This window comes from Meleagris gallopavo, chromosome 7 (genome assembly GCF_000146605.3).
Source record: "Meleagris gallopavo isolate NT-WF06-2002-E0010 breed Aviagen turkey brand Nicholas breeding stock chromosome 7, Turkey_5.1, whole genome shotgun sequence".
Lineage (NCBI taxonomy): Eukaryota > Metazoa > Chordata > Aves > Galliformes > Phasianidae > Meleagris > Meleagris gallopavo.
The window spans coordinates 7,353,759-7,377,518 of record NC_015017.2 but is presented as its reverse complement, the minus strand read 5'-3'; the positions used below and the strand labels follow the sequence as shown (position 1 = coordinate 7,377,518).

The following is a 23,760-nucleotide window of genomic DNA, read 5'->3' as shown; positions in this document are numbered from 1 at the left end:
AAAATTAAGGTATTAGATAAGTAAGTCTTCAATTATCATTTAAACAAAGAATTATTTAAATAACAAGTCATCTAAGAGTTATCCAACACCTGCACGTTGGAAATGAATTTAAACTGAAGTAGGTATGCTTTATTTTAAGTGTTCTCTACTCAACTTTACGAGTTTAATACAATAATAGTTAAAGCAAGAAATACAAAAGTAACTGCAGGCAGGATAATTATAATGAAAACGTTAACTTTGCATAAATTAGTAAACACAGGTAATCTTACATTATCAGCAGAGCTGAGCATAGCAAAATTCAGGCTACATAAGCTAAAATATTTTCCACTGCTACTGCCCATACTACAGACTTAGACTGAAGACTTAAAATAAAGTGTTACCCTTACTGTGAAATTAACTGCATTTAATCAAATGTATCTGATTTAATAGCTGATTAACGTCCTACCTATTAAAAAATTAAACAGAAAAATAAAATTTCACATCATACTGTAGTACATCATGAAGTACATCATTTTGCTAGCAACATAAAGAAAAGTCTAAAATTTATAAGGATGCTAGTGAACATTCATTCGTAGGGTCAGGGGATACTTCATATGGTTTTCTGTGTTGGTTTTTTTCCTCCCCTTTGGGAAGGGGGGCATGGGGATATAGGTGTGAAAGGTGGCAGTTGAGGCTTTTTTTCTCTTTTTTAGGAGTAAACTCAATTTTAGTAGCTGCCAGTTGAGGATGTATTACTTGTCTTTACTCTCTGACAGACGACTTGTCACAAATTCCTCCAGCTAGACAATGAAACAGGGCTGGGAGATTTAAGAACAGTGCATGGTCTGCTGGGGGACAGGAGGGGCCGAGCAGGAATCTTTTAAAGTAGCAGCTTTTTAAGATGTTTAAAAAACAATGGCATCACATACACGAGTGGAAACAGTAACATCTGGAGAAGATGTTTTCATCTTTACAACTGAGATTATTTCTATTTTTTTTAGATAAAATACTCTACTTTAGGAAGCTATTTGAGAAACTACTTGCACAGTGTTCATTATGGGGATGGGGGAAAAGTGGAAAAAAAACTGAAACTTGATATGAACCAGTATTTTACTTAATGAAATGCATAAAGCCAGCCTCATTTCCCACTCTGGCTGTAGTTTAAGGTGCTGCAGGTAGTCTCTGCAGCCCATGCACCAGCTCAGCTACAAGATGTGCAGTCACACACGTACAGTCACTAGCTGAAAGTAACACCACACTGCTTTGTCAAAATTACACACCCATGGTTACCTTATGCTTAGCCTTACTCTTACAGTCAATCTCTAGCTAATTTGTAACAATAAAAAAAAATATATGACATTTCATCAAAATGTTCCTGTATAATATACCAGAACACAAGCCTTAAAAATTTAACTCCAAATCTGTTCAATGAAAAATAATTAAAAGAAGAAATTACCAACTTCATTGAACTGTTGCAGTTGTCAAAATATTCCATAGATCCTAATGCTGTAAAATATGTAACAACATTTAAACCACAAAAACCTTTTCAAACCTTTCAAATGCACAAAGAACATCTTTTCTGGGAAAGTGGGTCAGCATTAGTTATGGGATGCTGCATTGATAATTGTATGGTTAGACATAATAAATCAAAACAATATCTTTTGTTAAAAAAAGAAAGAGGGAGAAAGGGATCATGCTTTCTGCAAAAATAGAAATACATCATAATTCACTTTTTTTTTTTCCCAGCTGAAAAAAGAATCCCTTGCCCTTCAATGAAAACCTGGCTTTTCCAGCAGCCTACGCAGTTTGTGGGCAAAAGACCCAACGCAAACTTTATCTGCATCAACTCATAAAAAAGGTTCCTTTGTAGCGGTTGCATCTACTCCACGTTTTAGGAATTAAACCTCCTGCATACTAGATCAAGATGATGCATTTTCAGTCCATAGATACCTTACATCAGATGAGAGCATTGTTACCAAAGTTACACCACTCACAGCACCGAAGATACTTGCCTAAGTATCCATAGGACCAAGACCTCAGAATGAATTTAACGTAACATAAAATGTAACGTAAAACAGAAAACTTGGCTTCCTTATGCCTGATGACAGTAAAACCGAGCTAGCAATTCCCTGCTTCAGCAGCTTACAGGTGCATGCCTCCTTCCTTCCTGACAGCTAAAGAGACACAAACACAGTGCATGTTCTGAGATGAAAATCTAAGTGCAGACTAAATCCTAGCAGTGTGCTGAGCAACGTTTCCACAATCAGTCAAAGAAAGAAAGAAACCATCCGTTCTTGTACAAATGCTTCTTATTTTTCTGAGCTGGGAGCACTGAGACAAAACTTGTTTGCTGTTGTAGCTGTTCAGATGCAATTCACCTGCCTAGGACATAGAAGGAAACATTCCATGCACTAAGTCCACAAACACTTATTGCATTTACTGGAACATATGTTCATATACACACTGACTGTATACATGCTCGTGTGTATATACATATGAAAACAACATTTCTAAATGAATACAAAATGAAATTGAAAATGTTAAGATTGAAGCAGTTTGATAGACAGAAAAAATCCAACTTGGAAAATATGGCTCAAAGCAGTTCTGTAAACACTCCGAACTACGGCAAAGCTATAGCTGTCCATCATCAGGTTTTTTGGGGGGGTTGCTTTTTTGGACTGTCAGAGGTTTCTAGTGATCTTCCCTGTATTCAAACAAGGCACTTCTACTATTCATATTTCTACTGGAAAACTACAAAGCCATCGAGCACAACTGAGTAAGTTGCAAGCCTGCATGTACATAGGAAAGGAGAGATGCACGGATACTGCCCAGAGCTTGCAACAAGAAAAATCAGGCAATATTTATCAGAAAAGTAGTTAACATTAGCCACTTTTCATTGATCAACATTGAATGCTTATAAAATTAGACCACACAAGCTCTTACCACGCGTCTCTTTTTAAAACACTATTTTCACCTTGAATCCAAGCCAAACTAGTAACGAGTGTCTGGATTATGAGGCTTAAGGGAGAAGATGATTATCAAAAATACGTCAGGAATTTTTTTTAAGCTACCATCGTACCTTACAACTATATTCTGTAGCAAACATCCAGGAAAAAGGTCCTAGCACTAGGTTAGAGCGCAAGAAAACATTTTTTACATCTGTACATTTTAGATAAACTTAAAATCTTTATTCTAGCTTTCTTTACTTACATGCTTTATTATTTGTTAACCTGAGCATGCTCTGTGAGAGCTGGAGTCTTGGCTGCTCAGCATACCATTTTCAGCTCTGAAATACTTGAGAGCACACTGTCACAGACAGCATCCAACCCACAAAGAGCAAGACTACTACCATTTGAAATACACTTAAAAACATCCTGGTGTCCTTCAAGGATTAAATCTTTTCATAGGTTACCACTCAATGTTACATGTCCTTTCAAACACCACTCCAAAATGGCAAGTCACAGACTACTGCACATTCCATGTTAATTAACACATCATACACCTGAGTTGTAATAAATAGCAAGCACAAAATGGCATCTATGTATGCTCTACTCAAAATTAGTTATTACAAGAAAATGAAAAATTCATGAAGAGAGGAACCTTCCCCAAATCGAAGCCGAGTAACCTGGAGTGAACACAGGTTTGCCAACACAGGTTTTAAAGCTGTCTGGAGCTGTTTTTACACATCAGTCTATCAGGAAGGGCAAACAGAACAGGTAGAAGACAGCACTTAAAGCTAAATCTGTGCTACATATTTTAACTACACTGATAAACAAAGACAGTAAGAAATGTGCCTTTCTTCCCTCCTCAATAATTGTATAGGCTTTTTAAGGACTGTATTCTGACAACAAACAGACCTGGGAACAGCTAGGCAGCTTTCACAATGCTGATAGACACAGATACTTCAAAGTCTATCAGCATATTTAGAATGCTCTGAAGTATGTGAGATTCACTACATTTTATTCTATTAGTTATGCTCTCTTCAGGGTCAACAAAAATCAGCATTTTCACCCTCACCTACACCAAACTTTGTGAAAGGACTATGAGTATTGCTGTGCACCCTGCACTGGGCTTACACGGCAAGGCTTTGGAAGCAGAGGGGCCCCAGGGATGGACTCTGAGCAGAGCCCAAGAGCTGCCTCGTGTCAGATCAGAGCCAGACAGAGCCAACTCAGCGAGCAACACTGGCCAAGCCTCTGGGAGAGCAGATGTAAGGAAGGGGAAAACTGCTGGGCAGCAGCAGACAGGGGAAAGAGGTGAGACACGAGAGATGCAGCCCTGCAACCCAAGAGAGGCCCACAGAGGAGCAGGCTGTCCCTTTGCAGCCCACAGGCACTGCGCAGAGCACATCTCTGCTCATGGAGAGCCCCTGCAGGAGCAGCCCCAGGCTGGAGCCCAAAACCTTGGTCACCTAGAAAAGCTTCCACCTACAGACAGAACCCTGACACATAATGACAAAAAGCTCATCCCTGCTTCCTCCGACAACTCCTTCCACACACATCCACAGCCCCCTGCACACCTCACTCACCAGCACCCCTAAGCAACTGCTCCAGGCAGCCACGGCTTCAGACAAAACTACGGATCTCTGCAACTGGCACTCTCTGAGAATCAAGAAAAACAGGAGAAGAAATCATTTCCATCTCTCTAACCAGGGACGAAGATTGTGTTTTACACACAGCTATATACACCTATACTAGATCTGGCCAGCAGCTGAATCCTCATTTCAAGTATTTCCTTGGAGACCTGGAAGAATCTATTTTACCCTACCGCCATTTTTCCACATTAGGTGGTATAACTGCCACTACTATTTTTTTCAATGCTATTATTTCAGAACTGTTCTAACTACATAATCTCAGCTAGTAATAAAGACAAATGGCCATACAATTACAAACAAGCACAAAGACCCTCAGGGCTTTTTATGATCTTAATTCAACTCAAGCCAGACTACACTATGTTCTTTTCCTAAAAGATTTTCATTCCAAATACACGCTTTAAATTGCTGAAACAGTCTGTATTAGCAACGCAAACATCATTAGGGCACAGCCGCAAGTTAAGGCAATAAAATTGGAACACATCCCAAGCATGTCAGGAGAATTGTGTAATTCTAAGAGTAAGTCATACAGTAAAGCAAACAAATGCACAACTTGGCTTGTCCGTATGTTTTTATTATTATTTACTATTACAGACATCAAAGTACTAGCATGACCTCTTTGGTCTGTGCTCTGTTCCCAAGTGTGCAGTCAGAGCTGGACTTGTAAACCCAAGAACTGTTTCTTCCCCCCATAAAACATTAACGCATTACATACTCTGACAAAAAGTAAGTATATGGCTCTAAGCTTCTTGTCTTGTCCACAACTGATGGGCAGTAATGGACACAACCACACGTGCTAACCTCTGCTGGCTGAGTCCTGCACCACGCAATGGATGCAAAAATGTCATAAATCAGAAGAAGGTAATACAGCAAATCTCTCTCAAAGGAGGTAAAAGCATTCTTAATGCTGAAATGCAGCACCAATCTCTCCTGAACTACCAACATGCTCTAACTACATCAACCTGCCACACGTGACACATTTGCTCTTGTTTAATAGCCTTTTCATCGTCTTGGACTCCACGAGCCACATACAGCCATCAACATATTTAAGTAACACCTGAAATCAAACAACACGAATGCAGGGGAAGTGAGGGCAGAACAAAGGTTAATGAAGCCACCTTGCCCAGAAAAATCTAAGTTAGATTAGATCAAATACAAACTGGAATTACTTAAGTCACTGAACAGTTTAGGAGGAATGTTGATAAGAAAGAAGTTGTAAAGAAGATATTCCACAAAAAACCTAGCCTGAATGTAAGTTCTTGACCCTCTAACTTCTTCCAGAATACCATTTTTAGTTTGGTTAGTTAGTCAAACGATAAATGGTATCTTTGTGAAAACAGTACATGAAAATCTACGTTTTAATCACAGTGAAAACAAATAATGAAGTGGTAAGTGTGATATGTGTCCAGTAGACGTGCAGTTACCACATGCAAAAACATCAGTGCAGTGCAATACTCTTAATAACAACATTACAGAAAAGAACAACAAAAACAAAAACAAAACCCACCCTGCAAAACAATCCCCCAACCTTTCAACAAATACCACAATTACATGCAATAAACAAATCCACTTTGTCTATATAAAAGTAAGCCATTTATCAAGAACTATGTGCCCTCTGCAAGAGGCACATGCTTGTGTTTTGCCTTAGGACCAACAGGGCATGTTCTAGGTAGGTCTAACATCTTGACATTTGACAAGTGTGTTAAGTCATATTATAAAATTCACTGTTATCCAAGTGAATTTCAATGCTCAGTCAACCTTTAAAAATATTAAACGTGAATAAATTTACCTGTCATATTTAAGGCCATTTTCTTTCACCTACAGCTATTAAAGATAAATGTCTTTAAGCAGGAGTTCTTACACCTTCTTTAAATATAAAATAACAAAAAAAATCATGATCTAAGAAATAGTAAAATCAACAATTTGGAAACAGGAGGTAAGTAACACACTGTAGCTAACGAAGTATGAAACACAAGGAAGACAAAGGCTTTTTTAGACCACTGTAGTAACAGCATTAAGTTTTCTACTTCAAATCTCCAGGGCACTGACATGATCCTCAGCCCTCTAAGCAGGTATCCTGAGTTCTAAAGAACCAAGAACCACGTTTTTTTTGTATCAGTGCCTAACCAAAAAAAAAAAAAAAAGCAGAAACAGCAAGTATCTGGCAAACATTAGCATTACATGAATTTGATGTCATTTACAATAGATACAGCTATTCTAACATAAAAAATATAATACTGCTTTTCAGAAGTTGCAAGATTATGGACTGAAGTCATTATTCAGCTGATAGTTTACTCTGCAAATACAGGTGGCTGTTCCCAAGCACATTTAATAAAGTACATTAAGCATCCCAAAAGAAACTACATAACATAAGTTAAATGTAATTCAATTACACAGTATGTTAATAGCAGACAAATTTCATATTAAAATTGATGTAACTGCATCACCCTCAGAATCCCCAGGATCTTCCTTTCCTTCTGCACAGCAGGAAATACTCTAAGTTTATATTGCATAAGCATTAGACATTTGGAAACATATACGAGTACTACAGAGTATGTTCATAGGGACATGCTGGTAATATTTTAAGTGTTATATAGTTAAAGAAGTAAACAAAACTAAAAACTCTACCATTCAAGTCTTCCAAGCTGCACTGCTACTACTTTTAACAGCTGTTTGAAGCTGCCTTTGTTTGGAAGTGTTTTATTTCCAAAACATGCCAGCTTGTCTACCTGCTAACAAACTGCCATCAAATACTGCACACAAACAATGAAAACATACAACAATACTTTCCTACATTCTATTAAAATTCTCTGAGAGAAACTAAAAAAGATTTTTTTACCTTGATTAAAGACGTGACCACAATTGCTCCAGCGTTCACCATAGGGTTATGAGGCTTGTCTGTGAAACAAAGTTTTCAATTACATATATACCCGAACACACATCTCTCAAACAAAGCCAGTCAAAGGTTTAAGTGAAAAATGACAGATGTAAGATTTGAAACTATAACAGTGGAATACAAACTTCAACTAGAAATACTGTAATCTCACTTATTTCGGTTTTTTGTTTGTTTGTTTTGGCAATTCTGAGCTAAGTATTTTACAGCTTATAACCAACTACCCAATGCTACTTAACAATCCACTGAACACATGGGTTTGGCAAGGTTTCTTATCTTTAAAATACTCAATCTCCTCCAGTGATCCAAGATTTGATCAATGTGGCATCAACAAGAAGAACCAACACTCCTAAGGGACTTCCAAATTTTCTCCAAGTCTCAGTCATTTGAAATGGTCAAGAAGTAGTTTAAAGAAATAAAACGCCTCCCCAATTCTTCCATTTCCTCACTTCTATACATCAATACAGCAACCTGAGTCTTCAGAAATCCAATGTTTCTATGGCCTTCTTCTAAAATGCAAATAATTCTTTGCCATCCTCACTAAGATTTAACATTTCAGAATTGACTTAAACATGCCACGGCTTAAATTCCTTATTATAACTGAACTTCTCCATATTATCAATACTTTTGCATCCCCATAAGAAAAACCACCATCCAAAATAAAAGTAAAAAAAAAAAAAACAGTCTTGATTAGCTGTCTGCTTTTCAGGTAGTTTATACCAGTTCTCATTCATCATCATCATCATCATCATCATCTTCTATCTCCTACTTAGCTTTCCTTTTTTTCTTTTAAACATTTTGGCTCTTAAAATAGCATGTTGCTTTTTGAGGCTTACACTGTCTAAAAAACAATACTGTGACAGTTTTGAATCCTTCCTTTTATTTGTTGCTGCTTTAACTCCAAATTTGGGGGAGGAAAAATAGGAACAGTTAAAAACATCAACTGTTTGCTCCTTTAATGTGTAATACATGCAGTAGAAGAAAATTGAGAGATTTTACCATTTCAATAGCTTCCAAACTCTGCCTCCTCAGGGACCAAAACCTCCGTGCCCTTTTTTAAGCTGCCAGAAGACGAATGACTCGCAGCATCTCATACTGGTGGTCTGAAGGGACCTCATCTCATGGACCCCCCCCCACTCAGAGCAAGGCTACCGCTGAGGTTCGACCAGCTCACCCATGGCTTTGCCCAGCTGTCTCAAAATCCTCCCAATGCTGCAAACCCACACCCTCCCTAAGCATCCTCCTCCCAGGAGCCAAGTTTACCTACCAGCCCACCCGCATTCCCTCAAGCCATGGATTATGTGGGACTGCAGACCTTCTTTTTCCTATAGCAGCAGCAGGAGGAGAAGTTGCTCCCAGGAGAAGCCACCTGTAAGGAACTGCACACTGTGCGACGACAAGGAGCCAAGGCAGAGAATGCTAACACAGCAGTTTGTGAAGAGGTCAAGAGACTCATCTGTTTATCTTCAAAAGAGGTCTCAAGCTCTGAAAAGCTAACTGGCACTCACTGCTAACCACACGCTAATCAAATAAAGGCAACGATTTACTTCAACTGAAAAACAACACTGTTAGGCAGTATCCCTGCAAGTCTCTTGTCTCACTGCATCATCTCATTATACCTCAGAGTAAATTCATCTTCTTACCCTTAATGAAAAGCACCACTATTAACAGCCACTCCATTCCAGCTGGGATACCCTGACCAAGCACAGCACTGCGTCATTTCTCTTCTGCATATAAGCAACCTGCCCAGCAGCCTGAAGAGCAAACACACTGCTCTGCTACAGAGCTCTGTCTGTACTGTGGGACAGGGATGCTTGTCTGCTACCACTTTAAACATAGGCAAGTTAGGGAATTTAAGATAAATCAAAGCTCAAAAGAAAACAGAACTTATCTAGTCATCTTAATTCTCTCCCCTGGACGTGGCTATTAATCAGTGGAAACACAAATGTGTTCTTTATACCTCAAATCTGCCAGACCACCAGTAAGATTGCTCTAGCAACGTGCCACACAGTTATGCCTTATGCAAACCAGACCTTTCCTTTGAGCTTGTAAACTTAAATTACACTGCTTTTCTGTCACCAGTTCTGACATTTTTTCCACTGCTGGTATTAAGCATTCCCAGCACGACTCTGATTTGCAGCCTTTGAGCACAGGAAGCAGAAGCTGCCACATGTGCACAAAACCAACATTTTAACACACATGACAGGTGGGCTGTGACTGGTTCCTTGTGACAAGGGCATGAGAACATGCTTGTGTAATGCAAAACCTACAGAAATTCACCTTTGGATGACAAAATCCCTCAGCAGCACGAGCCATTTCCTGACAGACCCCCACATGAGCACAAGACATTAATTACTGCACTAGATTCTACCAAAAAATTGGACTACATTCTAGTAAGAAACTGTATCACTGGACTAGCACTTCAAATGACCACTACCAAAGGGTCACATATATGAACAAATGACACTGACTGTGCATAGACAGTGTTGTCAGACATACTTCAGTGTGAACTCACCAGCAGGAAGTCTACTGCAAACTGACTCAGTCACTATAGGAAGTTCCTATTCCTGGTGATGCATATTTCAGACAGCTTTTACTATGTGAAATTCCCAAGCTACTTGAAGCAACTTTTAATTAGCCTGAAAACTGCTTTAATCATCTGGAAATCTGAATTGCGTGGTGAACTGTTTCCCTTGATTAAAAGTACTTTTGAAATTGAATACTCACATGGCTGCATAAGATTCCAAATTTACGTTGCGCAGCACAGACCTTACCCAAAATATGAATGATGCTTATCAACACTCTTTGTTCTGTTAGCTTTTTCTGCTACTTAAAACTACCTGAAATCTTTCCAGTACTAGTAAATTAAGAAATACAAGAACTTTATACATAGTAAGTAGGTAAAAAAAAAAACCAACAACTTCAGATGCTTGTCTAAACAGTTCTCAAAAAACTGTAAGATCACCTCATAAAATCCTCATTACAGACAAAAAAACCAACTATAACAATCAGAAAGCCAATGGACTAAACGTATACATGTGTGTTTTCAAACCTGATCAAAGGGTTATGTTAAAGCTGCCAGACATGCTGCATGTCCAAGTTTCACATTACTTTGTTTTTATATACAAGCTATACTCCCTTTTCCCCTCTTCCTCTTTTACTTGAAGAAATGCAACTTCCCTCCCTCTCCCTGTAACTGACTTCTACTGTCTGCTTTTAAAACTATATAGAACCAATGTGAATGTGACCAGCCCTTCAGCTAACACGTTTCTCAGGTCAGCTGTACAACCCTACAACAACAACATACTTTCTAGAAGTTAATAAAAGTTTGCATCACGTGCAATAGTCTTCTCTCTTAATTTCATGCACTCTGGTGCAACTTTTAATAACCCCAATCCCCATTACAAGATTGTCTTAAGCACTTTCAAGAGTAATAGTAATGTAAGACTACAGTCTAATCATTCTTTATGTCTAAATAGAATTATGTGTTATAGTTTGTCAATGTCTGTATCAATACTAGTAACAAAGAAAAATTCAATACTGGACAAAAATATTTCAGACTTATTAATTAAATATTAATTGGATTGTCATGGCAATAGAAACATTGTTCTTTTACTGGGAGAGAAAGACCTGCTGGAAGCATCTGTGTTTCAGAGATAACATCCAGCACTTCCTCTAAGGCTACGAGTCATCTTTTTCACATTTTTGCCATAAAGTCATTCAAAATAGCGCTTTTCATGCTTGTTTTTCAATGCCATTCAAAAAGAAATAATGTAGGTACCATGCAAGACATTCTTGCTAAAACATTCCTGTCACAAACAAACAAAAAAAAAAAAGGACCATTTTGAATCACTAGCCAAATTCAATTTGGAATCATCCATGGGAAGGCATATTCAGTGTCACTTCTGTGACATTGTGACACTAACCAGCTCCAGCCTTTGGCATCAGCACCTGCTTCTCTCAGCACTGAGAGGGCAGGTGGTATACAGATTGCGTTTACGTGTGTACAACAATAACAGTGAGACTTCAGAAGATAGAGTAAAATAAAAATACTGAGGAAAAAAGGGTAGCTTGTTCTGTAAATGCATTATTAAATATTAAGTAATTCTTACCATCTTCATTCAGGAACAATTTGTTGAATCTTAATCCACTAGGCTCTTTACCAACGTATCTGTGCACATACTCTGTGCCAAGATCATTAACAGCAATAGCATATTTCAAAGGCTTTACACAGGACTGAAGACAAAAAGGAACTTTGGTATCTCCAACAGAATGCCTGGGAAAAACACAGATGAAGATGCTTAAATTCTCCGATTCTCCAGCTGTATATTAAGTGCTTCATTCAGTTCTCAGCATACTGGGACTACTCACAGGAAATATACAGTTATTTAAACTACATTTATAAAGCAGGGGGGTGCCCTGCCTATAGCAGAGAGGTTGGAACTCTAAAAGGTCCCTCCCAGTCCAAACCATTTTATGATTTTAAACAACAGAAGAAAGAGGCTTCCTGTTTTTAACAATCACCTCCATACACTAAACAAGACAAAACTGGTCATTATTATGGATACAACAAACTAAAAGCTAATTAAGAAATGGGTTTGCACCAGAACTCTAGTTCCAAATTTATTCAACTGAGTACAGTCAACCTGAATATAGCCCTTTACACATAGTGATGGATACAAAAACAAAAATTAGAGCTAATTCTGTTTTGGAACTATCAATTGAACTATCAGTAGTTCTATTCTCTCTGATAGTGCTGTAGGTATTTTACTGAAGTCATGAAATAATATCTTCCAGAAAGTTTATTTGCAACACCTAATCCAGGCTCGAGAAAATGACTCACACAAGCAGCATATGTCCCACTGAGAACAAAAGGTTCCAAGCTATCACATGTCTGATGGCAAAATCACAAGTGATTTCGGTTTTTGGGGTATTTTTGCAGAAAATCTGAGAAGTCCAAAGAAATTTACAGAAGCATTCTGGCATTATGAAAACCAGCATTAAACAATATTAAACATTACAGAAGCTAGCATTACAACATCTCTCATTAGTGCATGTTGCAATATCCCAAACGATGCAAATGCTAAGTCAATACATTTAAGAATATTCTTCTCTTTTGAAACTGTTTTGTTACAGTTCAGCCACTTAAGTAAGAAGCTAAAATGGTGGTAGAAATTTCACTTAGATTAATGCATTTAAGAGGCACATCAAAAACCTCACATAGCACTTGTTGAAGATTGCAATATACAGTAAAAAAAAAAAAAGATCCTAACAGCTGACATTAAAATGTCCCCCAGTGCACTGACACCATAAGGCAGCCCAATGACCTCAAGAATGCTCCGTTCAGCTGAGACAAACTGAACACCTAAGAATCTTGATACTCAGCTTACATAGTATGTTCGCATCAAACTGCAGTACAGCAGAGATGCAACCAAACGTTTATCTCACGTCACCAGGTCACAAAGGTTGACACAATAGTTTACCTCACCTCTCAGCTAAATTATGTGAGATACTGCTTTACATTTGGCTCAGTTTTCTGCTGCACTGAGTCATAGTTGAATAAAAAAAACACTGTAGCTACATTAAGAGCTATACACACCCTTACAGGAGAGACAATTTGGTAAATCTGAAGCAACAAAAAAAAAATCAGAATGAAGTTCTGTCCAGTTTCCACATATTCACTTCCTTTGTAAAGAATATTCTTGGGAAATTCACCCAGTGATGTACAGCGGTCATAAAATTAAGAGTAGAGTAACTACTTTTTTGCATTTTAATGTTATGTCTAAATCCAAACATGGATGCTATTAGACAAAAGATCATCAGCTTTCAAAGATTAATACTACATAAGCATCACCTCTATCTCGTCCTCTGGTGATCGCTGAAATTACCCTCAGCTTTATTTATTTGTTGCCAGCTCCAAACAGCAATATAATCCACCTCTACAGTGTAATTACAAATACTATTAAAGCAACACTTAATAAAAACAAAACTAAGTTAGCTTCAACAGAAAGTTAAAACAAAGAAGAATAAGGTCCACGTAGGTTTTACCTCTTAAACAACTCCTACAATGCTTTTTCTTTATTAAAACATGAGACACCAGGAAGTGCTGCATCTATCAAACAGTTTAACTTCCTGAAACAGCAAAATTTCCAAGTTAAAAATATACCTCTGCCCATCCACTGTGCAAAGTGACACACCCCACAAGTCAGGGCTGAACTTGGCCAGCTGTGGAATATAGTCAGCAACCTATCGTAACAAAAAACAAAAAGAGATGTTACATCATCCAAAATACTTAACTGTATGTTGGTGTATGTATATGGTAATAATTGCATGTGGAGAGGACGTGAGAGGTACAACTGTATTATCCCAAATCACCACAAAGCAAACCTAAGAACTCTTATAAATTGTTATACTGATGAGACCATTATCAACTGGAGTATTTTTTTCCAACGAAAATACATACTTCAGCATTCAGCAAAAGGGGATTATAAACACAGGAGGGGCATCATCTTCTTACTCAGGTAGACAGTGATAGGACAAGGGGAAATGACCCTAAGCTGAAGGAGGGAAGATTTAGATGGGATGTCACAGGGAAGTTCTTCACAGAGAAAGCAGCGAGGTACTGGAACAGGCTGCACAGAGAGGCTGTGGATGCCCTGTCCCTGGAGGTGGTCGAGGCCAGGTTGGATGGGGTCCTGGGCAGCCTGGGCTGGTACCAGATACAGAGCTTGGTGGCCTTGACAGTGGCAGGAGGTTGGAACTTGATGATCCTTGGGATGATCCTTCCAGCCCAAGCCGTTCTATGATTCAGCATGTTCTAAGAGCAATCCGTGCCCAATTTTATGGCATATTTAGGATTTTCAAATAACATTCTAACCAACCCCAACCAACTTTGGGGTTTTCAATTAACCACTGAAAAGAAGGACTTGTAAAAACTTCAATTACTAAGCACAGTACCGTTAGCACTTAAAACCTGTGCTACTTCACACAACTGGCAGGTTCTAGGTTAGAAAAACAGGTACAGACATCCTTAGTAGCAAGTAATACAGCAGCTTTATAACTTGAGTAAAATTAAGAACGACCAACACTATTTTCTGTCTTCAGCCCGACAACTTTACAAGACTGTCAGAGGTATGGAGCTGCATTTCTATCTTAGTTTATAAGCTGCAAACAAAATCCAACTTTTGCAGCTACTTTCATCAAATTACCAGTTTCACGTTCTGCTAAAAACGTGAAGAAAAGCCCCCTACTTGAGAAAGAACAAACATATTTGCTTAATGTCAAGAATTCTAGAGAAGCTTCAAGTTGAACTTAGAAGAAACGTTACCTTTCCTCCAGATTGTTTTTTAGCACTTTCATATAGCTCATCAATGTGTGAAGTAAATGACATAAAATCTGGGATGACAAACTTCCTCCTGAAAGCTTGAGTAAGCAATACAATGTTACTTTGTACACACCTGCAATAAGTCAAAGGAAAATAAATATTAGCAGTTGGACAAACGTGACAAAAAGATGACTTATTTAACCAGCGTGCAATTGCTTCTTAAGGACTGTCAGTCCCTTTAAGATTTTTTTTTGTTCCTAAAATAATAGGTCTTCATTAGAATGAATTCTTCATCCCTATTTTTGAAAGTTATTTATAATTGTTTTAACATTTTCACTTCTATGCCATTCTATTTTCAACTCTTATTTCAATTGTGGGGTTGTACAGCAAAGTGCCATCAATTTCCCTTCAAGTAGGAGCTAAGCCACCCAGTCCTTTGGACCAACACAAGTGAAAGTTGCCTTAGTCCTCGTTCAAATGAGCAGGCAAGCTGCCAACACACCAAACTGAACTGAGCTGAAAAACACGTGGGCTGTTAGAACAGAAAAACTGATGAAGTCCTTGCTAACATCTAAAACAAACAAAAAAAATCAACACTGAAAAGCAGTCCAAGTCTCTCCCTTCAGACCATCACCATTTTTGATTGATTTTAACCTAAAATACAATCACATCATCGCCCCACATCTCCAAGCATCAGCCCATCGGGGACATTTACAACCAAGGAGATAAAATGGAAAGGACTTGATCTAGGAGAAACAGACTAAGTGAGAGAAGCTGTGCTAAGTGCTGTGTCTGTGGATGGGGAGAACGGGAGCAGAGGATGAGAGCTGGGAGCTGTTATCACACCGTTAAAGCACAGCCGATAAAGGGGATTAACAGCCCCATCCTAGTGCAAGAAAGAGAAAGGCAGGCTTAACACCAAATTAACACGTCCCATAACGTTCCTACTGCACTTTCTGGTAGTGTTCATAAAAGCAGAAGCAGGCTGTTGTTTCAGACAGGTGAGAACTTAAAAACATGCCTCTACTAGGAAGGAGAACTCATTTCTTCCAATTAGGAGTTATTCATAACAACGAAGATGAAGAAGATGGAAGATGACATCACTTTGAACGCTACTTCAATAATGCTGTGGTTAGAAGTCAACACCAGGTCAGAATAAAGTTGCATGCAGATGACTGAGCAGATAGAATTACCCTCCCTTTGCACCCATCCCCTTCCCGTTTTAGAAGCTTCACTTTCACTTGGAACTCCATTGTACTTTAAATACCTTATTGCAAATCCAACTGACAACCATCCCAAATGCTGGTCTGCCCTTCCCTCCAACAGAGGAAGAGAAACAGCAGAGAAGTTTCTTGTACACAAGCTGGTAATGTGAGAATTGCTCCGCCTGTAATAAACTCTTAACCTACATTAAAACAGCAGTTTCAGCTGGTTTTGTTTTGATTTGTCATGCTCGTCCACTCCCTTTTCACACAGCCTGCCAAAACCCTGCCCATTTTTGTTCCCAGCAGTCTTCCTGCAGGTGGTGCAACCCCTTTTCAAAAGTAATTAAGAGCAATTATGGCAGCCACGTGTGCAGAAGGAAGAATATACACACACATTAGGTTTAACTCGGAGATGCATTTCAGCACACCATCCGTATCACATAAACAGCATCAAGTACTCTCATTAGAAAAAAAATGAAGTTAATCTAAGTCTATTAAAAGAGCCCAAGAAGTCAGAGCATGTGCAACATGACAATAGGAAGGCAGCACGTGCTGAGAAACACTCCTCTGATATCACATTACATTGCAAAAAGGGCATTTTTACACCCTTCAATTTACATCAAGTCTCACTTAAATAATTCAGTTGCTTTAAGCTAGACACTGACTGCAGAAGTGGCCACACTGGTTAAGGACTTCACTGCATTTCTGCAACTGCCAAGGTCAGCAGCTCCTTAATCCAGGCAAATTGTATGACTTCAGGCACTAAATACAGGGGGTCGTTTCATCTAGCCAAGTATTGCAAACAAGTACTGCATGGACAAAACAGCAGGTCTTAGTGAGCTCCAGTTATGCAGCACTGATACTTTCAATCAATAGGGGACATTCATCTTGCCAGCCTCGAGTATTCCACAGCTGACATCTCCCCAGTGGAGCCTGTAGACAGTTTATGTTCCACGTTACCCTTCAGAGAAGAATGGCTGAGGCTCAGAAGAAATGGAGCAGCATGAAAACTTCAAGAACAAAGTAGACTTCATTACATACTGCATGTAGGAATAGTGTTTAAGGTAGGAGTGCTACCTTCCCATCTCAAATCTCCATTTTCCCAAGCTTTTTAATGTCAGCCTAACAATGCAGTTGGGTTGCAATACTATCACATTGCTGTTCACATGAACAAGAGGTCAAAATAAAGCTAGGTAGAAAAAACAGAAGTATGGTTAGCAAGGACTCTGAATAACCTGCACTTCTGTCTGTTGCTGGGCATGTGATGCATTTGCATGTGCTTTATCAGGGATGTGCAATTCAGAGGAACACGCTGGTATTGCGCTTTAACAAGCAATTTTCACTCAAGGGTAAAGCGGGGATTAAGTTCAATGAACTCCCATCAGAAAGATGGATGAGCAAAGAGAATGGATATTCACAGATGACTCTCTCTCGTGAATATTTTAGTGACAAGTAAGAAATCATCACATCTGTTTTCCAAAACAGGTTTCTAACTGACCTGCCTACTTCGTCCCTACAAAGGACAAAACTGTCAAGCTTACAGCACATCTCACCCCATCCCAGTGCCCTTCAGCTCCCTGCGTTCTCCACAGTGCTCTAACAGAAGACTGGGATTCAAGTCATACGTTCTGCATCATCTGGAAGCCGTGGTTTGAGTTTTCATTTTTCTTAAATTTATATATATAGGTCCGTAGCATGCAACGTTGATCATTTTATTTCTTTTGTCATGAAACTTGTTGCATTTATCCCTTCTCTTTAAAATTCTGGCTCCCAGTGCTGATTATTGCTTTCCTAAACAGAGTAGCTACCTGCTAAAACAAGACACTCTGAACTCAAGGATTTTGAGGAATCGCTAGGCAAGCTATACAGCAGAACGGGATCTTACAAAGCTTTTTGATTCAAAAACTAGCATAAACACTATGTGAAGCTCCAGTTCCAACTAGGAAGACAGTATCTGTCAAGTGTACAATATATTTAGACATTTTCAAAACAACTAAGTGCAACTTCAGAAAAAAAAAAAAAGTATTTACAGTAATATAGCTGAAGTCCTCCACAGTTTCTATCAATAGCTTTTTATTTCCTCAAACAAATAGGATGAAGGCATTTATTAATACCTGGGTTAAGTATATCTGATATTAAAGTTTTCCCCAGGATTTGCTGCCCAGATTTAGAGAGCAGCACAGCTGTTCCACAGGAAATAGATAAGCCTGTTTGAGATCCGGTAACAGATGCTTAGAAAAGACCAGACCCAGATTGCTGCTCCCCACCAGCATATCGAGAGGAGATTTGGCCAGCAAGACACAATTCCAGGTCAACAAAACAGGACACAAGGTACCCTGTGACAAAGATTAAGTCTAAAAAGCCAGTTAATAGGAAAAAGAATGAAGTATAAACTCATAACTGTTACTCAATAGCTACCATCTTACTCAATTTGGCACCTTTTTAAAACAACTCTTATGACTTTCCCCTTTTTGCCATACAGATTGATCACAAGCTAATTTGTTGAGCAGCTTAAGTTTTATCTATACTTTTTAAAGTAGTACCATAGTTAAGGTACCAAAAAACAAAGCATACCACCAGTTAACTGGAATGCTGCACCATTTTCAGCATGCAGACTTTGCTCACCGACATATCAAGCTACAAAGACTTTACGTTACATTAATGCAACATGAACACCTGCTTCAAGAAAATTATCAAGCCTTCTGGCTGGAACTGGGGCATCCAGTCTTCATTTCCAGAACCTCTCATCAACTCTTTGAAAGGGTTGATAACTGCAGGATAAGGGGAAATGGTTTGAAGTTGAGGCAGGGAAGATTTAGGTTGGATGTCAGGGGGAAGTTCTTTACAGAGATCGTGGAGAGGTGCTGGAACAGCTGCCCAGGGAGGCTGCGGGTGCCCCGTCCCTGGAGGTGTTCGAGGCCAGATTGGACGGGGTCCTGGGCAGCCTGGTCTGGTATTAAATGGGGAGGTCGGTGGTCCTGCATGCAGCAGGGAGGTTGCAGATTGATGATCCTTGAGGTCCCTTCCTACCCTGGCCATTCTGTGAACCTCTGGAGACGAAAGACAAAAAACTGGAACTGCTCTAACTGTAACATGGCTATTTCCACTTATTTGTCTAAGATGAAGAACACCAAAAAGCCAGAAGTCTTCAAAATAAGGCACTTGAAGTCCAATTCCAATCTAGTAAAACCAGTAGAAAGGTGTTAAATCTTTTGTTACAACGATAGATAGCACAGATACGTGGCCTAAAATACTTCACAGTTAATTTGGACTTGGCTTCACTGATTTAGACAAGTTTATGCTACCAGCACTTGCCATAGTTTCTCCTTGATGCACGTGCACACAAGGAGCACCAGTTCTTTGCAATTATCTGTGTGTGCACATATTTATATTGATACATACACACACACCAAACTACCAGAAAAAGGAACCCAGTACACCATTAACAAAAAAAAATAAAATGCTTGTACGGGACAGAAATGTATCATTTTTGAAAAAAGCTCTTAATGAAAGAAGGAACTTTCAGATATGGCATCATTTACCCTGCAAATGGAAGAAAAATGGACTCAAAAATAGACTACAAACTTCTCTTCAAGATTTAAGAGCACCTAGTTATAACCTTTTGGCACTCAAAAGCCATTAATAGGAGAGTGAAGGAGTGTGCCTGGAAGGAACCAAAGACAAGCTGAACAGTGCTTATATTGTTCAGCTAAACAACCACAGACTTCTCTTAGACTATCACTAAAATAAGGCACATAAATCTTTTCCAAAACAGATCAAAGCAGAGTCTACAGTTCTCATCTCTGTATAGCAGAGTGAAGTTCAGCTTTGCTATTTTTCATATACTCACTTAGAATTATCTACGTACGTGCTCTCATCTCAGTACCAACGTGCTCTGAGCTACACAGAAGCAGCTCCCTGGACTTCAGATTAAAAACAGAAAGGAAGATTTATGTACTTATTGAAAATAACCCACGTTGCATCCGTTTATTTGGTATCTGAGTAAGAGCTGCAGGATGGGGTCAAGTACACCTGCAGGTAATGCTGATACATGAAGCATTGATGATTATTACACCATCTGCCTGCTGCATGAAGCCACAGAAGCTTTTACAAAAATACTAACAGTAGGAGCGTGCGCTTGGACCCTTTCCTACTACACAACTATGTACCGTCGGTCTCCCCACGACAGATGTCAGTAACACACACAGAACATTCATTCAGCGTTGTACAGTAACACTGACAACGAAGCTTACTTTTTAAAGAGGTCTTTGTCCAGCATCACACCGTCAGAAGTTGTTTGAAGGGTCAGTCTTAACATATCCATGCACTCTTTCAACCTGGGATCCGACGTACGTAATCCTGTAGATTTGAGTGCCTACCACAATAAGTCAGTAATTACTAAAATGAATTTCCTAGTGCAAAGATCTCTGCTGTTCAGTGTCATTTATTAATGTAAAACCTATCTGCCATGGCACCATCAACATCAAAATACTCAAGATATTTGCTATAGGGCTACTAAGGTTTGGATCAAAATCTACAGTGGTCCAACTGCATTTTCTCTAAGTGCAAACACCACTGAGCTGTGCCACAGACACAGAAGCTTTGAAGCATATTGTCTTGTACAGCAAATAAATGAGTAATAGCACAAGAATTCTCATTCAATTACACAAACAGCGTTGAGGAAGGGGAAAAGTTACATTACTTGTTGCAGCAATCTATCTATAACATGAAATCCTTCGTTTAAATTCTTGCATCCAGAAAGTTAAAAAAAAAAAACAAACAAACAAACCACCTTATAGCAGTTAGCTTTCATACAGCACCCGGGAACAGTAAACTTACAGTTATGAATTTATGCACTGGTATTTTCTCTTGTCCTTCCGCAATAGTGTAGAAGAGCAGATCTTCCAAGCTAGGAAGGAGACCTTGCTTCATTTTACTAAAAACAAAAAACAACACACACACACAGATCAGTGAATATTTTTGTTTATACATTCGCATTTTTCACAAGGAAACACATTTTAACTACCAACATAACTACTAGTATTCATTTCAAAGGTTTTTTTTTTTTTTTTAAATCAATGATCAGGTTTTAATTCAGCTTAAGGTAGGAAAACTGTAACACTAGAGGCATACATATGATGCTTTTAGAAACATTTTTAACACGCATCTTTTTACTGACAAGTGCCTTTGTAAAATGGATTTGGAAATTCTTTGGAGCAGATTGATTGCATTTTCCCTCTGCTTGATCCTACAGAGGACAGAAGTGCTATGTGCATAGAGGATAAAAAAATGTCTCAGACTCCAAGACCTGCATGCCTTGTAACAGAGCTCGAAGAGCAGACTGATGCAAGAATTTCACAGACAAGAGAAGGCAAGAGGTGATGGACACGTATTATTTTCTTCAAAATAATCCTATTTTTAGGAACTCCCAGGAGTGCCCCGTCCTTCTGGAAGCTTATGTAGGCCACATCAGTTGCAGTGAAAGCAAGTGAAGCCATCTGCAGCATAATCTGCTAACAGGAACTATCTCAAGCACCAGAAGCAGCAATGCAGACAGAATAAGTTCCATGCACTACAGATAAATCTTCAAACAGTCAGTATGTTTATCAGTACCATACAGCAGCCCTCCTATTCTCCCTTGTGTTAACTACCAGATGTTCTTCTTGTACATCTGTACTCGTTCCTAACTTAGCTCTCCATTTTAAGTGAGACACGAAGGAAAGCTATCAGATTCCACCCAGAACAGCATGCTGTAACACAGAGCTACCTCCAGCTCACAGCTTCTACTTTCTGTGACACCGCATAGCACCCCTGCAGCAGGTCACAGCACAAGGCTGAGTCAATCCCTTGGCTTCCCATGAGCCCTGCTCAGTAACATGCAGCTGGAAGGCTGCTCTAGGAACCGTGTGCTCCCAAAGGGCTACAGGCAACGGCAGCCAAGGACTTCACATCTTCCCTTTTAATACCCTCAAGTGTTGACGTCAGTTTCAACACAGCCAGTGTAGTGTGTTGATGCTTCCCAAAGTTAAAAAAAAAAAAAAAGTACCCAAGTAAACATAAGGGAAATGCAGAGGATGCAGCCTCGCCTCGCCTTATGTTAGCCACTAATTTTAAAACTCTATCCTAGCATCTATTAACATTGAGAATACATTGTTACTATGGTATAATAAATAAAAGCTGTTGTTTGGACTTACTACCTAAAAGCAGACCGTCCTGAGGCATTCTCTCTATTTCTACAGCAGTATGCACATGCACACAAGAAACTCCTGCTCAGAAGAGCCTTTCTGGGATCAACGGCCCCTCACAGCACAGCGAGGCTGCCTGCAGGGCTGGGAGCTGCAGAAAGCAGCCCTGCAGCGGAGCGCAGAACGCGGGTGGCCGACGCAACCCTGCAGATGGGTGCTACGCCTCCCTCTCCTCCCAGCACTCCCTTGCTGTAGTTCAACAACAGGTCACACTCATGATTCATTATTTTTAATAAAAACCTGATTATCTCCATATACCCTCTTAAACGTACAGCAACCCTTCGGCTGCGCTCGCCTCCCCCCCTTTCCTCCTAACTAGCGCTTAGAACCAGCAGTAAAAACCTCACTTCTCATTTTCCAAAGTAATACGCCGTACTTCCATCCTCCGAACAGAAGACAGCTTTGTAAGCCCACAGAACTCTCGTTGTGTTCCAGCCTGGATTTTTTTTAAAAGCAGAGCTGGCTGACTAACGCACAGACAGCCTGGCAACTCAACCGAGGCGGGCACTAACAGCTACCTCAAGTAAACGCCCTTTTTCCTCAAGAAAATTCACGTCTTCCACGCAGCACACTGCACTGCTCCTCTTTTGAGAGCGGGATGCCCAGACCCAGCTGGCAAAACCAAACCAACCCACATGCAGATCAAACTCTCCTCCTGCAGCAGCATTGCAGCTCAGCAGCTATCTACTCGTTTTAGAGCCATGCAGGGTTACAGAGCCACACTACGGCCCTGAGCTTCACCCACACACACAGAGCATTTCACTCAGCTCAGTGCTGAGAACAACTCGATGTTTTACACAACATCTATGCAACAAGACTTGTTACCGGCGTGCGGGAGCTCTGGGAGAGGAAACATCCCTGTTCCCCTTGGACTCAGGATTACTCCGAAGATGTAACTGCTCTCTGGAAGATTGCAGAAAAAACAGACAAAAGCTTCAGACCTGTAACCAACATTTTCATCTGCTTTTTTCCATCTGTTGAAGACAGACGCAGCTTTCACAGCACAAAGTGAAATAGTTTCCATATCTTTCACGTCTGCTGCTGTTCAATATTGGGTCAGTCAGCTCAATTTAACATGGGCTCTGCACCGACTGCCAAAGCAAAGAGGACGGCACTTGATATATTTACAGAAAATTGCTCTGGGTCAAACAGTCTATCCTTTGATAAAGTTTATCAGTTAAACAGAGGTGGAAAGGCTTGCTCTGCAGTTTGTCAGGTCATTGATGTCAGTAACTCATGTTTGCTTTACCTAAAAGCGCTATTTTGGCACTGCGAGCACACTTAGCAAGATAGAGTTATTCAGCACAGGTTGGAAAGAGCCACGTTTTTCACACCAAGGGAACAGCCAGACTACAGTGGAAATTCCGCTTTATTCCATTATGTCAATAATGGCTTGATAAATTACAACAAAAGCAAAAAAAAAAAAAAGGAAAATAACCCAAACCAAAGGTACAATTAGCCTTCTTTAGCAGTACTGCAACCCGTGAGCTAGACACAATGCCACAGTTTGCTCCACACTGTTC

At 39.5% G+C, this 23,760-nt stretch overlaps 1 protein-coding gene across 1 annotated transcript in view; it reads right to left on the bottom strand.

Annotated features, from left to right (window-relative positions):
- The window catches only part of GLS (glutaminase), a 48,139-nt gene extending 24,976 nt beyond the window's left edge, over positions 1 to 23,163 (bottom strand). Inside the window, exons 1-7 of the mRNA XM_010713377.3 lie at positions 23,063 to 23,163; positions 20,832 to 20,928; positions 20,246 to 20,367; positions 14,791 to 14,920; positions 13,630 to 13,709; positions 11,576 to 11,739; positions 7,410 to 7,468 (exon numbers count right to left, since the gene is read on the bottom strand). Coding sequence (XP_010711679.1) covers positions 7,410 to 7,468; positions 11,576 to 11,739; positions 13,630 to 13,709; positions 14,791 to 14,920; positions 20,246 to 20,367; positions 20,832 to 20,924 — 648 coding nt within the window. The 5' untranslated portion in view covers positions 20,925 to 20,928; positions 23,063 to 23,163. The remainder of the gene's footprint in view (positions 1 to 7,409; positions 7,469 to 11,575; positions 11,740 to 13,629; positions 13,710 to 14,790; positions 14,921 to 20,245; positions 20,368 to 20,831; positions 20,929 to 23,062) is intronic.
- Between the last annotated feature and the right edge of the window lie 597 nt (positions 23,164 to 23,760).